The 15,067-nt window shown below is 44.3% G+C and overlaps 1 protein-coding gene across 5 annotated transcripts in view; it reads left to right on the forward strand.

Moving 5' to 3' along the window:
* KIF20B (kinesin family member 20B) overlaps window positions 1–7,822 on the forward strand; it is a 125,564-nt gene extending 117,742 nt beyond the window's left edge. For all 5 annotated transcript variants that reach the window (XM_073685535.1, XM_073685538.1, XM_073685539.1 and 2 more), the window contains one exon: window positions 7,619–7,822. In XM_073685535.1, coding sequence (XP_073541636.1) covers window positions 7,619–7,696 — 78 coding nt within the window. In that variant the 3' untranslated portion in view covers window positions 7,697–7,822. The remainder of the gene's footprint in view (window positions 1–7,618) is intronic.
* Window positions 7,823–15,067: the final 7,245 nt, after the last annotated feature.

Here is a 15,067-nt window from a genome sequence, read left to right on the forward strand (position 1 = left end):
GAAGGGGGCCCAATACTGACCCCTGTGGTACCCCACTGTTAACTGAGACCCAGTCTGAGTGTGTTCCATTAATAACCACCCTTTGTTTCCTATCACTGAGCCAGTTCTTAACCCACTTACTTATATTTTCCCCTATCCCCATTGTTCTCATTTTATGTATCAACCTTTTGTGTGGAACCGTATCAAAAGCTTTTGAAAAGTCCATATACATAACATCCACTGCATTTCCTTGGTCCAGTCCAGAACTTGCCTCCTCATAAAAACTGATCAGATTAGTTTGACAGGAACGGTCCCTCGTAAACCCATGTTGATATTGGGTCATGAGGTTATTCTTCTTCAGATACTCTAGTATAGCATCTCTTAGGAAACCCTCCAGGATTTTACCCACAGTAGAGGTTAAGCTTACCGGCCTATAATTTCCAAGTTCGGTTTTTGTCCCCTTTTTGAATATTGGCACCACATTAGCTATACGCCAGTCGTGTGGTACAGACCCTGTTATTATGGAATCTTTAAAGATTAAAAATAATGGTTCTTCTATGACTTAATTCCTGCAGTACTCGCAGGTGTATCCCATCCGGGCCCGGGGATTTGTCAACTTTAGTGATTTTTAGCTGCCGCCGTACTTCCTGCTGGGTTAAGCAAGTGACATTTAATGGAGAATTTTTGTTATCACTAATCATGTTTTCTGTCATGCGATTTTCTTGTGTAAATACGGTTGAAAAAAAATCATTTAGCATATTGGCTTTTTCCTCATCCTCGTCCACCATTTCACCCAACTATTTTTGAGGGGGCCAACACTATCATTTTTTAGTTTAACATTTATGTAGTTAAAGAATATTTTGGGATTATTTTTACTTTCTTTGGCAATGAGTCTCTCTGTCTCAATCTTTGCTGTCTTGATTTGGTTTTTACAGAATTTATTTCATTTTCTATATTTATTTAATGCCTCATCACTACCTGCTTGCTTTAGTTCTCTAAATGCTTTGTTTTTGTCACTTATTGCGCCCCTTACAGCTCTATTTAGCCATAGTGGTTTCCTCCTATTTCTAGCATGTTTATTCCCATAGGGTATATATTGTGCACAGGTCCTATTCAGGATGCTAATAAATTTCTCCCATTTGCTTTGTGTAGTTTTATGTCTCAGGATATCGTCCCAGTTTATTGCACTTGGTTGGAGTGATGTGTAATTGATCCCTTACCAATCTCATATTGATGATCTGTCCCTTTTTACTTAAAGGGAACCTGTTATGTATATGCCATCCAATCCGTGGACAGCACGGTATAGAAAAGGAGAAGCTGAGCAGAATGAGGTTTGTTGGAAAAGATTTGATATAACTTGTATTTTATGAATTGAAATCCCTGGTGTTTGTATGTATATGAGTCCGGTGGGCGGTCATATAAGTGATTGACAGGTATCTCTGCATATACGGTCACATAGAGAAGATTGTCAATCACTGATAGGACCGCCCACTGGACTCGTATGCATTCGGGCACCAGGGATTTCAATGAATAATATATAAGTTATACCAAAACTTTTCCAACAAAAATGTATGTCAATCTGATCAGCGCCTCCTGTTCTATAATATCCCGCCAGGCAGATCATATATGGATTTCAACATGACCGGTTCACTTTCACCCTTAATCCCGTTTTCACCTTCCTGACAGCGCCCCCTTTTTCTAATTGACATGTGTCATTTGTTGTAACAACTTTGGAATGCTTTTACATATCCCAATGATTTCTGAGTTTTTTTTGTGACACATGATACTTCATGTTAGTCATGAAATAAATAAATATATTTATTTATGAAAATATAAAAAATGTGATAAGTTTTAAAAAGTTTTTAATTTTTATGCCCTTAAGGCTATGTGCCCATGATGCAGAAATGCTTCGGATTTTTGCTGAGCCTTTCTGCATCTCCCTGGCAGAAAAAAACACATGCGGATTGTACATGCGGATTGTACATGCGTTTTCCTGCCAGGGACATGCGGATGTGAAGCGTTCTTCACATGCATTTCCGCATGCGGGTTGACAAGCTCTTTTCCAGGCGATTTTAGCATCACTTGAAAAGTGCTTGACAACTTGGTCACACTATATAAATCCATGCAACCGGCATGGATTTATATAGTGTGACCTTAAAGAATGTTTAAAAATAAAAAAATAAATCTACACTTACCTTCTGATGGCCCCAGAGTCTTTATTCCCTCCATTCTCCCTTGTCGGCAGATCGCGGTACACTGAAGGACCTGCCGACGTCAGCATCGCGTGACCCGTCACATGATTATGACGGCAGCGCAGGTCCTTCAGTCCATCACGAAATGCCGGCATGCGAAGACAAGCAACACCGGGGGCCATCAGAAGGTAAATATAATATTTATTTTTTATTTTATTATTTTTTTCACAGCTTCTATGGTACCCAGGTCCAGAGGGTCCATGCTTTCCAATGCAAGTCAATGGCGGCAAAAACGCAGCGCTTCCGCAAAATAATTGGTTGTGCTGCGTTTTTTTCCTGCAATGATAATCCGCAGCGGAAATTTCCACAGCATGTGCATAGCACAAGCGGATTATCATTGGGGAACATTGCAGACCTTCTACCAAGCGTTTAAGCGTTTCTGCAGCGTTTTTGCCGCTGCGGAAACGCTTAAAAAAAACGCATCGTGGGCACACAGCCTAAAACAGATAACCTTACCTCACAAAATAGCAAAATAGTTAATAAATAACATTTGTGTCTCCTTTACTTCAGCATCATTATTGAAATGTCTTTATTTTCTTAGGATGTTAGAAGGGTTAAAAATTTCCTAGCAATTCTCATTTTTTCATTAATGTACAAAATCTATTTTTTTACAGACCTATTCAGTTTTGAAGTAATTTTGAGGGGCCTATATGTCATCCCTAAAAAGTTATATCATTTTAAAAACTACACCCCTCAAGCTATATAAAATCACATTCAGGAACATTGTTACCCCTTCAGGTGCTTCACAGGAATTAATGAAATGCAAAAATTGTGTTCTTTCAAATAAAATGTTACTTTAGTCTCAAGGTTTTTCATTTACACAAGGGTAACGGGAGAAATTGCACAACAAATTGTGTGGTCCGTTTTCTCCTGAGGACGGTGCTCCTAATTGGGAGGGCATTAGCTCATGACTCTTTTGCATAGACTCATATCATTTTATAAGTTATATTGGTATATCCAACAGTAAGGTTTATATCGAGCTGAGCCCTATTAAAGGCCTTTTTTTGTATACTTACACCCTATGTCTCTTATTGGGTGAAGAGGTGGGGCTTATTTAAAAAAAAAAAAAAAAAAAACCCTCCTATGACTACTAATCCATATGTATTAGACCTCAACATTGGGGATGTATCCTGGTCCAAACGTGCCCACATTCTTTTGACTCATCCTTTCCTCTTCAATTTTTTTAAATTATTTGTGGTTTTGTAAAATGAATTTTCTAAAAATATTTCAATATAGAATGTTATTATAAATATTTGCAAGTGGTATTTGGATTTTTTCCAAGTTTAGGTCCCTTTTAATTCTGGCAGCGCTGTACATGAACAAGCGGTTTGGAGAAACACGCTTCCCTCTGTGCCGTACATGTACAGTGGATGTCAGGGAGGATTTAAGAGGAACCAATCAAGAGAAACTTGTTAGTACCTGGAATGAAGGTTAGAGGAGTTTGGCTATTGCACATTTTGCCACTCCACACTATAATTCCTAGAGAAGGGCTAATTTGATGTTCCCATCCAAAGGGGCCTATTCATTGCATTGCTCACAAGGTCATTATACCATGCTGTCATGGTGTCCAAGGCAAAAGCAAGACCTGTCACTGAAGAGGATAGATTTCCATCCCGGTCTCCATCTAGAGATTGTGCAGGCAATGCCATGAAAAGGCCTTCATGAGGAAATGTCACACTAGTCCTACTCCCAGGATTATGATGTTGGGTGGCATAATGTACAGTAGCCAGACCAATTTAGTCATCTTTCCAGGTACATTAACAGCTTTACCTTGATTTGGCTCTGGAACCTGTGGTACCCAAGTTTCCTAAAAGCCATTTTCAATACAACAATGCTAGAGAAATTCGTTGCTTGTGCTGCTATGAGCAGCCTGTGTGACCTAGACCTGCAGCATCTCTGGTCTTGTCTCCCATCGAGTACATTGGTCGGCATTTGCAAAGGTAGCTGCCAGCAGCAGATCTTGATGAATTGCCCAAATTAAACAAGGCGGAACATTTCTCAGACCACCATTAATATCCTCCATAATAACATGCATAGTTGTGTAAGTGTGCGGGGATTTCTGCACTTGGCGCTCCTACCTGATGAATAAATTGAGGTTTCAAAATATTACTTCAATTTTTTTTTCACCATTTGGATATCATTAAAGGGGTTGTCCAGTAGTTTATATTACCCCCCCCCCCCCACAATGTATCTCCCCTGGGCCCCTAAGGATTTTTGTAATTAGCTCACGTTGCAGATACTGCCTGTGAGCGGCGCTATCACTGGCCGCTCACAAGCATCACGTGACCCCCCAGTTGGAGCCGGCTCTGACATCCGCTGATGACATGACAAGTACTGGCAGCAGCCGGGGGTCTATGTCTTCCTGTTTCCACGGTGAATGCTGGGCTGTGAGCGGGGTTACCACCGCGTCACACGGCATCCACCGCTCATTCTCCCTCTCCCCATTCATTGGGAAAGCGTTCGGTGGATGCTGGGTGTGACTTGGGGGGTAACCCCACCCACAACCCAGCAGCCACCGCGGGGACCCCAGCGCTGAGTCACGCCTCACTTGTCGTGATGTCAGCGCAGGGTCACGTGATGCCTGTGAGCGGCCCCCGATAGTGCCACTCACAGGCAGCATTAGCAACGTAAGGTAATTACAAAAGTCTTAGAGGCCCTGGGGGGATACATTGGGGGGGTAATATAAAGTACTGTACAACTTCTTTAAAGCTGCTGTCCAGCCTTAGAGAAGGGAGGAGAAGTGCGAAAACTGAGGGAGACACAAAGTTCTGAGCTTTGTAACAAGTCTGACCTTGACCTGGATTCACATCTACTCTGCGCTGTGCAACTGTATAATATCTTCGCAATTGCTGCTGTGTGCTAAGGAAGAGTGCAGATACCCCTGTCTGAGTGCTGTATATGGGGGGCCTCATAGGAGGTAGACTGTAGAAGGGAAAACTGGTAAAGGCAAGACCTTTAATGGCCAGAAATGGTTATTCCCCTTGTACACAAATACGCAGCAGCTTATTCTGAAAATATAGCTCCCCTTTTAACCCTAGCTGTACCATTGTGCCAAAATGACTGTAATAAGTTCTGGTCCACGCATTCATGGATTGCGATGTTGCGCTACATCAGGATGCATTCTGCATATGCTTTTCAATGACTGTGGTACCTGCAGAATTCATAGCTTCTATCATCCAGAACATTAGACGGTGAATTCTATAGAGGCGCCTCTGATGAAGAGCTGACATCTTCTTTTATTGCTTCAGAAACAGGATCATGGTTGGCAGCGGTGGAATTGTATTCAGCTGTACAACAGCGAGCACTTCTGTATATCCTTCTATTATCTTGCTTTGAATATAAGCTCTCTTGAGCCTTTTCCCCTTCTGCTTCATTGTTTGTCTGGCTGCATGTTGACATTGTATGATGATTGTTATTGGAATTGTACCGGTGCATTAGGAGCCAGAAAACATATGGTGGTTCGAGGAAAAGAAATTAATATGTAAATAGAAAATCTTAAGCGACAAGGAAACTTAAAGGTGTTGTCCTATCAGCAAACTACAGTTTAATTAAAAAATCTTGGAATAAAAAGAAGTTCCAGAATTAGATGTATTTATAAAAAAAAATAAAAAATGCTCCTGTGCTGAGATAATCTTATAAATGTGCCCCTGCTGTGTACTGTGTAATGGCTGTGTCTGACCGTACAGGGACATGGTCTGATCATACTACAGCTCCTGGGCAGGGGAGGAAGAAAGAGTGTACAGACATTACAGCACAGGATCACAGCTGATTCTTTCTGTGAGGTAGAACCTGCCTGTTTTTAAGCAATGTTTTACCTCACAGAAAGAATCAGTCGTGACCCCCTGCTGTAATATCTGTAGACTCTTTTGCTTTTCCCCCAGGAGCTGTGGTATGATCAGACCATGTTTCTGTACTGTCAGACACAGCTATTACACAGTACACAGCAGGGGCACATTTATAAGATCATCTCAGCACAGGGACATTTTATTTATTTTAAACACCTCCAATTGTGGAATTTATTATTATTCAAAGATTTATTGATTAAAATGTTTCTTAAAATGAACTTTGTTCTTGGGAGAACCCCTTTAATAACATAGCAGTCACGTAGCCATTATTGTACTGACACCTAGGTCGATGGGACACCATTTTTATTAACATAATTTTGGGACCTCAGAAAAATTGGGGGTTCAGTCTTTTTTTTTTTTTTTTTCTTCTGAGATCTCTGCATACCTTTTTTTTGGGGAAATTCATTGTACAATACGAAGTGCATTTTGTTATAAATAAGCCAGTCATTTCCACGATACACTCACGGACTGTGAGTAGGCACCTATCTCCTGTTTTATGAACTAAATCAAATACCAATGATTAATATTCTTTAAAGAAGTTGTCCACTACTTTTATGTTGATGCCCTATCCAAAGGATGTCTGATTGGTGGGGGTACCAGGTGTTGGACCACAGCAAATCAGCTGTAATAGGTGGGAGCAGCCGCCGGCCGGAAGTACTTATTTGTGAAGCTTGGCCGTCTACTTGTTGTGGCTGCTGCGGGGTACTACACATCCGCCTACCATTGAATTGAATAGAAGGTGGATGTGTAGTACCAAGCCCCGGCCACTACAACTAAACGGCCAAGCTCAGCAAGCAAGCACTTCCGGGTGGCAGCCGCCGATACCGATAACAGCTGATAGGCAGGGGTCCCAGGTGTCAGAACCCGGCATCAATGTATAAGTAGTGGACAACTTCTTTTAACTGAGACATCTGGAAATCAGGACATGTATTAGCCGCCGCTCTCACAGCTACTGCTCTGGTTCTCTACAGTAGTGTTTCATCTTGCAGACCTGGTCTGGCCATATAATACAGTGAAGCATTTCATGTAACATGTTCGTATTCGCTTTCCGCTGTCGCTGACTGTTTCTGGAGCTGGACTTACTGACTTTGATATAAGAATGGCTCGTCATGATTAAGGCTTAGAATGCTGACATTTCAGGCCCGTGTAAGGGTATAGGCGTATTGAGTTGTCACAATGAGGTGGTTGTTTTTGTTTTTTTTTATATTTGCACTGATTTTGTTGTGGAAAATGCCCTTTTTCTGCCCATATCAGCATGAAAATGCTCTGAAGTTGGCTGGATTGCTTGGTCCGGTCGACTTCAGTCCTCTTGTACTTCTTCAATGCTGCAGAAGTTAAAGCTGCCTCTGCTTGGAGCATTGGAGAGTCAAAGTTCGGGCCAGTGGGGCAGCGATGCTGCTGTACCCACTGGTGATTCAAGTGGGGGTGTCCCACCCCCGGAGGAAGCTGGGAGGCAGGGGAACGGTGCTCTCATTACGATCACATTTTAGGTTGTCCCTTTAACCATCCTCTAATGCTAACACTTTTTTTTTTCGCCCTTAGATCATTATGGACAAAAATGAAAGGGAAAGTGATCATCTGATAATGAAGAGACGCCTGCGAACAAGAACAGCCAAATAAACCCTGCTTATTTGTGGTGCTGTATACTGTGGAATATAGAAAAAATATGTATATAGTTGTAATCCTGTTTGTTTCCTGTATAAAATTGATTACATCACATTTATTAAAACCATGTATTTAAATGTATATTTTTGGCTTTGTTTATTTAGAATGGTGCAATTATTAAATCTACTTTTTGATACTTCAACTTTAATAACAAAAAATTAAACTAAATGAACAACATTGCCCAACGTGCCCTGACTGGAGTAGGATTTCTGCTGGAGGCATGCGCCGGGGATGGGATGATGCGCCTGACTCGTTAAAACGTAACCATCGTTTTAATTTCATAAATCCGTAGCGCACAGTAGAATAAGCAACTTGTAATATATATTATCAGAAAAATGTTCTTCTTTCTTTCTGTCGTCACTGAATACAGATTTTACCTCAGAATTGAGAATTTCGATAATGACTGATCAATTTTGGGAGATAAAGAAGCGGATTTCTCTGATAAGATATATTACAAAGTTTCTTATTTTCATGTGTACTATTGATTTATGAAATAAAAATTAAAACGACGGTTATACTTTAAGTGGCATTCACTTCTTAAGAATTTATAGGATCTTACTCCTGCACTCCAGTCTTAATGAATCGGGCCCTAAATATCCATGTCCACATCCAAAACATGAGGCCATGTTCACATAGCACTTGCCTCAAGTTCCATGGCTCCGTCTGGGATCCCGCAAAACGGGACGTGCATGTATGTGCCAACCTGGCTCCTCACTATAATGATGCAGATGGAGTCAGTGGGCTGTGCCGGACATCATTTTTGGCTGAATAAATTGGAGGTGGGCAGCAAGATATCATAGACTGCGTCTCACTGCCCGCCACAACTAAGTATATACGGCCGAAAAATTAAGTGACTGTCTTCATTGTTATAGTCAATGGCTCCATCAGCGCATACATCTGAAAAACTTTTTGCATGGGTTCAGACATACCCTATATTTCTGACTATAAGACGCACTTTTTTCCCAAAAAATTTGGGATGAAAATTGGGTTGCGTCTTATAGACCAAATGTAGCTTACCAGTGGATGGGCGACGGCAGTAGTCAGGTGATACTGCGGGCGACGGGATCTTGGGAGACGAGATCTCAGTGCCGCCATCTCAGTCTACTCAGGCGCCGCCTCCTGCAGCCATTTTCCACCACATAGAGAGCGTGGAAGTGCGGGGGCTCTGGACTTTCACAAAATGTCAGTGGAGCCCCCGCGCCGTTGAGGACCATCTAACACCCCCTCTTACCACCATGGGACACGCAGCATCACATCTCCAGACATCCCCTCCTTCAAGCGCAGGACCCGCAGCATCGCTTGACTCCTGCTGCCGAGCTTCGCTGAGCAGCCCCTTCTTCCTGGCTGGGATGGGACTCTCAGCATCACTCCGCAGCGTCCCACCTCCTGTGTCCCCGCTCCACTGCCGCCCCTCGCTGGTAAGCGGAATTCGGACTGTAAGACGGACCCCCATTTGACACATTCAATTTTTTCCCCTATTTTATCGGTCGACCATGACAGCACCACGAGAGAGGGAATCCGCCCACCAAGGACAGGAAACCTACAGGCTTAAAAGGGGGCGGCCCTCCCTCTCGCCTCAGTTTGGTTTCCTGTCCTTGATGGAGGAAGCCGGTTGGAGGCGAAACAACGTGGATGGCGACGGCTGTCGATCCTGCGCCCCTGTCTGGGGACGGCAGCTCCAGCGTTGGCCTATGCTCATGCGCCCCTATATGGGAGAGGCACAGCATCCTGAGCACTGGGGGTTCTTTTTGCAGTGGGGCTGCGCCCCTTTCTGGGGTGGCATCCCCTTTTCTGCCTCAAGCCAGGTGCGCCTCCCGTGGGAGTGTAGGCCCTGGCTGAGCCCCAAAAGTGCGGTGGGGTCTGCATCCCGAGTGGGGGTGACAGCCCACCATCACCCTCCGTAAGTATGGGGAGGGGGGGGGGGGGGGGGCGAGGGCCAAGGCGATTGTGTCCCCTCGCCCTGCCCTGGGTGAACGCAGGCTTACCTGAGGGAGCGCTGACAGCATGCGTCCTCGCGCCGCGAAGCTCGTGCGGCGCGTACTTCCGGGTTTCGGTAAGTCGCGGCCCGATGACGTCACCGCGACTCGGCGATCATGTGCCGGTGTCAAGAGCGCGAAATTCTAAAAATAAAAAAAAAAAAAAATGGAAAAAGTGTGCTGATGCGCTGCTAGAGGGGAGGAGTCAATACCTATTTAAACTATCAGGTAACATGGCTCAGTGCTTCCCAAAGCTTCATTCTTTCATTATGGAGTCTGAAGGTGTCCAGTTGCAGCAGCAGCAGGTGGAGCAGCCGCCATCTTCACCATCTCAGCGGCTGTCTGGGGAGCCCCAAAAAACGCATCGCGCACGTGGTTCTGGTAGCCGGTCCTCAGGAAAACTGGGCTCGGGGTCTAGGTCTGGTCACCATACCTCCGGTAGAACGGACGAATCTGCAGCCTCTATGGAAGGTCCCCCGGCTGAGAAGGGTCCTTCCTCCAATCCGGTACCAGCTGTTTTTTCTTCCTGAGCCTCCTGGGTAAGTGATCTTCGAGTAAGTTCACTTAGTAATATGGTATCCCTTCTCCCCTTCTAAATTTTAACAGGGGAAGAAATGTACCGCCAAGGCAAGGCATATACAGTGTGCGCTATGCAAGTCTCTTCTTCCTGACGGATACCCTAAAAAGCTATGTCAGTTATGCAGAAACCAGACACTGGCAGAAGAGGGTCCTGCTCTAACTTTCTGGTTTAAAAACCTTAGTTAAAACAGAGATTCACAAAGTCCTCTCCAAGAGAGTTAAAGAGAAAGTGAACTCTGACTGTGAGATCCCCTTAGTCTTGGATGACCCCCTATCCTCTCCCTATGAGTCGGATTCAGATAGTGCAGCCTTTTCCTCAGCTTCCTCCTCTGATAGTGGTGTGGGACAAAATTGCTTCCCCCTTGGTGAAGTGGACGGATTGATTAAAATGGTTCCGTCCACTATGGGCATCACAGAGGCCAGGCAGGAGAAGTCAGTCCAGGACGTTATGTTCGGGGGGCTGGGTCAAAGGAAGAGGAGGAGTTTTCCGTTGAACGAAAAGATTCAGGGCTTAATCCTTAGTGAATGGAAAAAAACGGAAAGGAAGGGCGCTCTACCTCCATTCTTCAAAAGGAAGTACCCCTTTGAGGAATCTGCCTCTTCCTCCTGGGAAAAAGCCCCCCAAGATAGATGTGGCCATTTCCAAAGCCTCTAAGAGTTCCTCCCTTCCGTTTGATGATATGGGAGCTCTAAAAGACCCCCTGGATAGAAAGGCTGATTCTTTCCTTAGAGGGACCTGGGAGACTTCGGCGGGAGCCCTAAAACCCGCTGTGGCAGCTACTTGTACCGCCAGGTCCCTAATGATCTGGCTGGACCAGTTTGAAGCCCATCTTAAAAACAATACCCCCAGGAAGGAAATCTTGGCGGACATGTCCCTTCTTCAGGGGGCGGCAGCCTTTCTAGCGGACGCATCGGCAGATTCTGTCAGATTAGCAGCAAGGTCGGCCGCCATGTCTAACTCGGCCCGGAGAGCCTTGTGGCTAAAATGTTGGCCGGGGGACATTCATGCGAGTACAAGACTGCGCTATCCCTTGTGAAGGGGGACATCGTTTTGGGTCGGTTCTGGATGAGCTACTGGATAGAGCAAGTGACACAAAAAGGGGCTTTCCTAACCTATCTGCCCCCACGTACAAACGTCCTTTTCAGAAAAGAAGGTTTCTACGTAATAAGCGCCAGAAGGGTCAGGATAAATGGGAAGACCGTAGACTGAAAGGTAAAGGGCTCCTGTTCGGATCCTCTTCTGCTAGCCAAGGCCCCCGAAAACTGAGCCAATGACTCGCGGCCCAGGTAGGGGGGAGGTTATTGGGCTTCTTATCTGCCTGGACAAATATTTCTTCTAATAATTGGATCCTTGGTCTGGTAGGTTCCGGCCTGAGACTCGACTTTCAGCGAGTCCCTCGTGGGAGGTTCCCCCAAACCGGTCTTCAACACGGGAGCAGATGGCCCTACAAGTGGAGGTCCTGAATCTGGTCCAAAAGGCCGTCTTAGTGGAGGTCCCGATAGCCAAAAAGGGACTGGGGTTCTACTCACCGTTATTTTTGGTCACTAAACCTGACGGATCCTTTAGGTGTATTATTAACCTTAAGGCCCTGAATACATTTTTGTTAATTCCCACCTTTAAAATGGAGTCCATTAAGTCTACTATAAAACTATTGTTTTCAGGCTGTCACATGGTAGTTTTGGATCTAAAGGACGCATATTACCATATACCTATACACAGAAGCTTCCAAAAATACCTTAGAGTGGCCTTGGTCATAGAGGATGAAATCAAACATTTCCAATTTGCGGCCTTGCCATTCGGTCTCGCTATAGCCCCTAGAGTATTTACGAAGGTGATAGCGGAGGTGATGGCTCATGTACGGGAGCATAATGTGTTAATTATCCCTTACTTAGATGATTTTTTGATCATTGGGGACTCAGCCTCTCAATGTGTCTCCCATCTTAAATTGGTCTCCTCTATTCTGGAAGACCTGGGCTGGATTCTAAATCTGGAGAAATCCAGGGTAGTCCCTTCTAGAGTACAGTAGTTCCTAGGTATCATGCTAGACTCAGACCTCCAGATGTGTTTCCTTCCAGAAGGCAAAAAACAGAAGGTCAAAAGGCTGGTGGAAGGAGCTCTTGCGAACCCGGTCATGTCCCTTAGGGCTGCAATGTCCTTACTTGGTACCCTAATATCTTGTCTGCCGGGGGTAATGTGGGCACAATACCACTCCAGAGTTTTACAGTGGGACGTCCTACAGAATGAGGTCTCATTACGTGGGCACTTGGAGAGACGGATGTTCTTATCTCCTCGGTCTATTGACTCTCTACAGTGGTGGGCGAATTTAGAAAACTTATCTCAAGGAGTCCCCTGAGTGGTCAGAATATCTGAAATAAGTACAACTGACGCAAGTCTACATGGTTGGGGAGCTCACTTGGGGGACATGATTGCCCAGGGGTTCTGGTCGGACGCTGAGAGCTTTTTCCTATCAGGGGGTTAGGAAGGGGCTTAAGGTCTCTAGATCCACCATAGCTAGATGGATTAGGGAGGCCATTACGCTAGCCTATGTATCCGGCGGAGAGGAAGCACCACGTGGCTTGAAAGCTCACTCTACCCGGGCGGTGGCAATCTCATGGGCAGAGAGGTCTGGCGTCTCGATGGAGGACATATGTAAGGCATCTACTTGGTCTTCTCCATCTACCTTCTATAAGCACTATAGACTAGATCTGGGTGCTTCGTCTGACCTCACATTTGGGAAAAGGGTGCTCCAAGCGGTGGTCCCTCCCTAGAATCTTCATCTCTGCAATTCTCTCGTGGTGCTGTCTTGGTCGACTGATAGAGATTAGTTACTTACCGGTAACGGGATTTCTCGGAGACCATGACAGCACCCTTATATTCCCTCCCTTCACCCCTTTTTGGGAGCACTACTTATCTGTTTTCATTCTTTCTTCTCACACATTAGTGTTGTAAGAAAATGTATATACTGTTTGTTTCATGATTATGTTGCTATGTCTACTAACCGGGCGGTCCTCTCTATGCTCTGTAATCCAAACTGAGACGAGAGGGAGGGCCGCCCCCCTTTTAAGCCTGTAGCTTTCCTGTCCTTGGTGGGCGGATTCCCTCTCTCGTGGTGCTGTCATGGTCTCCGAGAAATCCCTTTACCGGTAAGTAACTAATCTCTTTCCTCCTGAAAATTTGGGGTGCGTCTTGTGGTCTAATGCGTCTTGTAGTCCGAAAAATACAGTAATCCCCTTCCCAAAAGGAGCCATGGAATGTAGGGTCAAACCTGATGAGAACCCTGCCTGAAACTAAATCTCAAAAAGATTCTTTGTGGCAGGGAAGGGAATGATTTGTGTGTCTCCTGCCTTTATCTACTCATTGATGAATAGAAGAAGAGGCTTCCAGAACTCGTTCTCCTTCCCCCTATCTATCTCTTCCTAACATGATATCATGTGCTTTCCATGGCAGCCTAGAATTTAGAAGCCTTTGCCTCTATTGGGCTGAATTGTAAAATATTGATAAATGCCGCATATTTAATATGCTGGGATGTGTTTCATAATATGTATAGAAGGGCATTATGTACTGTTTTGAAAAAAAGCCTTAATTCAATAAATGTAGTATTTGTATGTGCACCATTGTGATCAGTAGGCTTTATTCTGTGTTTCATTTCTAATGAAAACACCCAGGATTCCGTGTTTTAGGTCTTGTCCATACAATTTTTTCTCATCCAGACTGCTAGCAAACTTATTTAAAGGGGTATTCCCATCTCTAAGATCCTATCCCAATATGGAGCAGATGTTCTAATAATGCTAGCAAATACCTGTAATTAGAAATGTAGTATAGTTCTTCTGATTAGCTATGTCAATTACCCCATGTGCAGGGTATTGCAGTAGCTTAGGTATCCAAGGCTGTGACCACTCTTTTAGTGGCAGCTGTTAGTGGTCGTCATCATGGAGACCTAAGCTACTTCAATGCCCTGCACATGGGGTAAGTGACATACTACATTTCTGATTGGAGGTATTTGATATTATTATTATTACACCTTCTACATACTGGGATAGGATCTTTGAGATGGAAATACTCTCAAGTTAATGGAGCTATTCACACATCCATTCTTTTCACTGACCCATGTGCCATATTGGAGAAAACCTGACTGCATGTCCTATTCTCTTTCCTCTCTGCGGATCAAACTCTTCCATCAAGTGTGTTGGAGTTAGGAAAAAAGTTGAATTCACATGCAAGCCTTCTGTTCTACTGGTTTTTCACTTATCTGTAAATTGGACATAATTGTGTGAATGTATCTTTAGATATGCAAGATACACGAATTTAAATAAGTTCTCCTGGAATTTAAAAATAAAGGAAATGTCATTATAAATAAACTCATAAATACTTTTAATTAGCAGATCACAATCATTTTGTCGAGGGAGGCAATCACTATAAAATTAAGATGCTATCTTGTTACACTGACAGAAATCTGTCCTAGAATTAGAATATGACAGGTGCTTGTGAGCATGTGCAGTAGAAGCTCTGCCCCCTCACTTTATGTATAGTAAGATGGGCTCCCCCTGGATTTATGGCTGTAATACTGGAGATACCAGGACTGCTGAGATAAGAGGTCACTCACACTACTGACCACCCTATCTGAGCGACTCCTGAAGATACCAGAGGTGCTGAGGTAAGAAGAGGCTGTCTGCCCACACTGCTGTCCACCCTGTCTACACTGGAGGTGCTAAGGTAAGAAGAGGCTTCACACGCTGAAGTCCATTCTGTTTATTTGATCTAATACTGGCG

This window comes from Phyllobates terribilis, unplaced genomic scaffold, assembly GCF_046119375.1.
Source record: "Phyllobates terribilis strain yellow unplaced genomic scaffold, ASM4611937v1 Scaffold_5__5_contigs__length_657084704, whole genome shotgun sequence".
NCBI classification, from domain to species: domain Eukaryota; kingdom Metazoa; phylum Chordata; class Amphibia; order Anura; family Dendrobatidae; genus Phyllobates; species Phyllobates terribilis.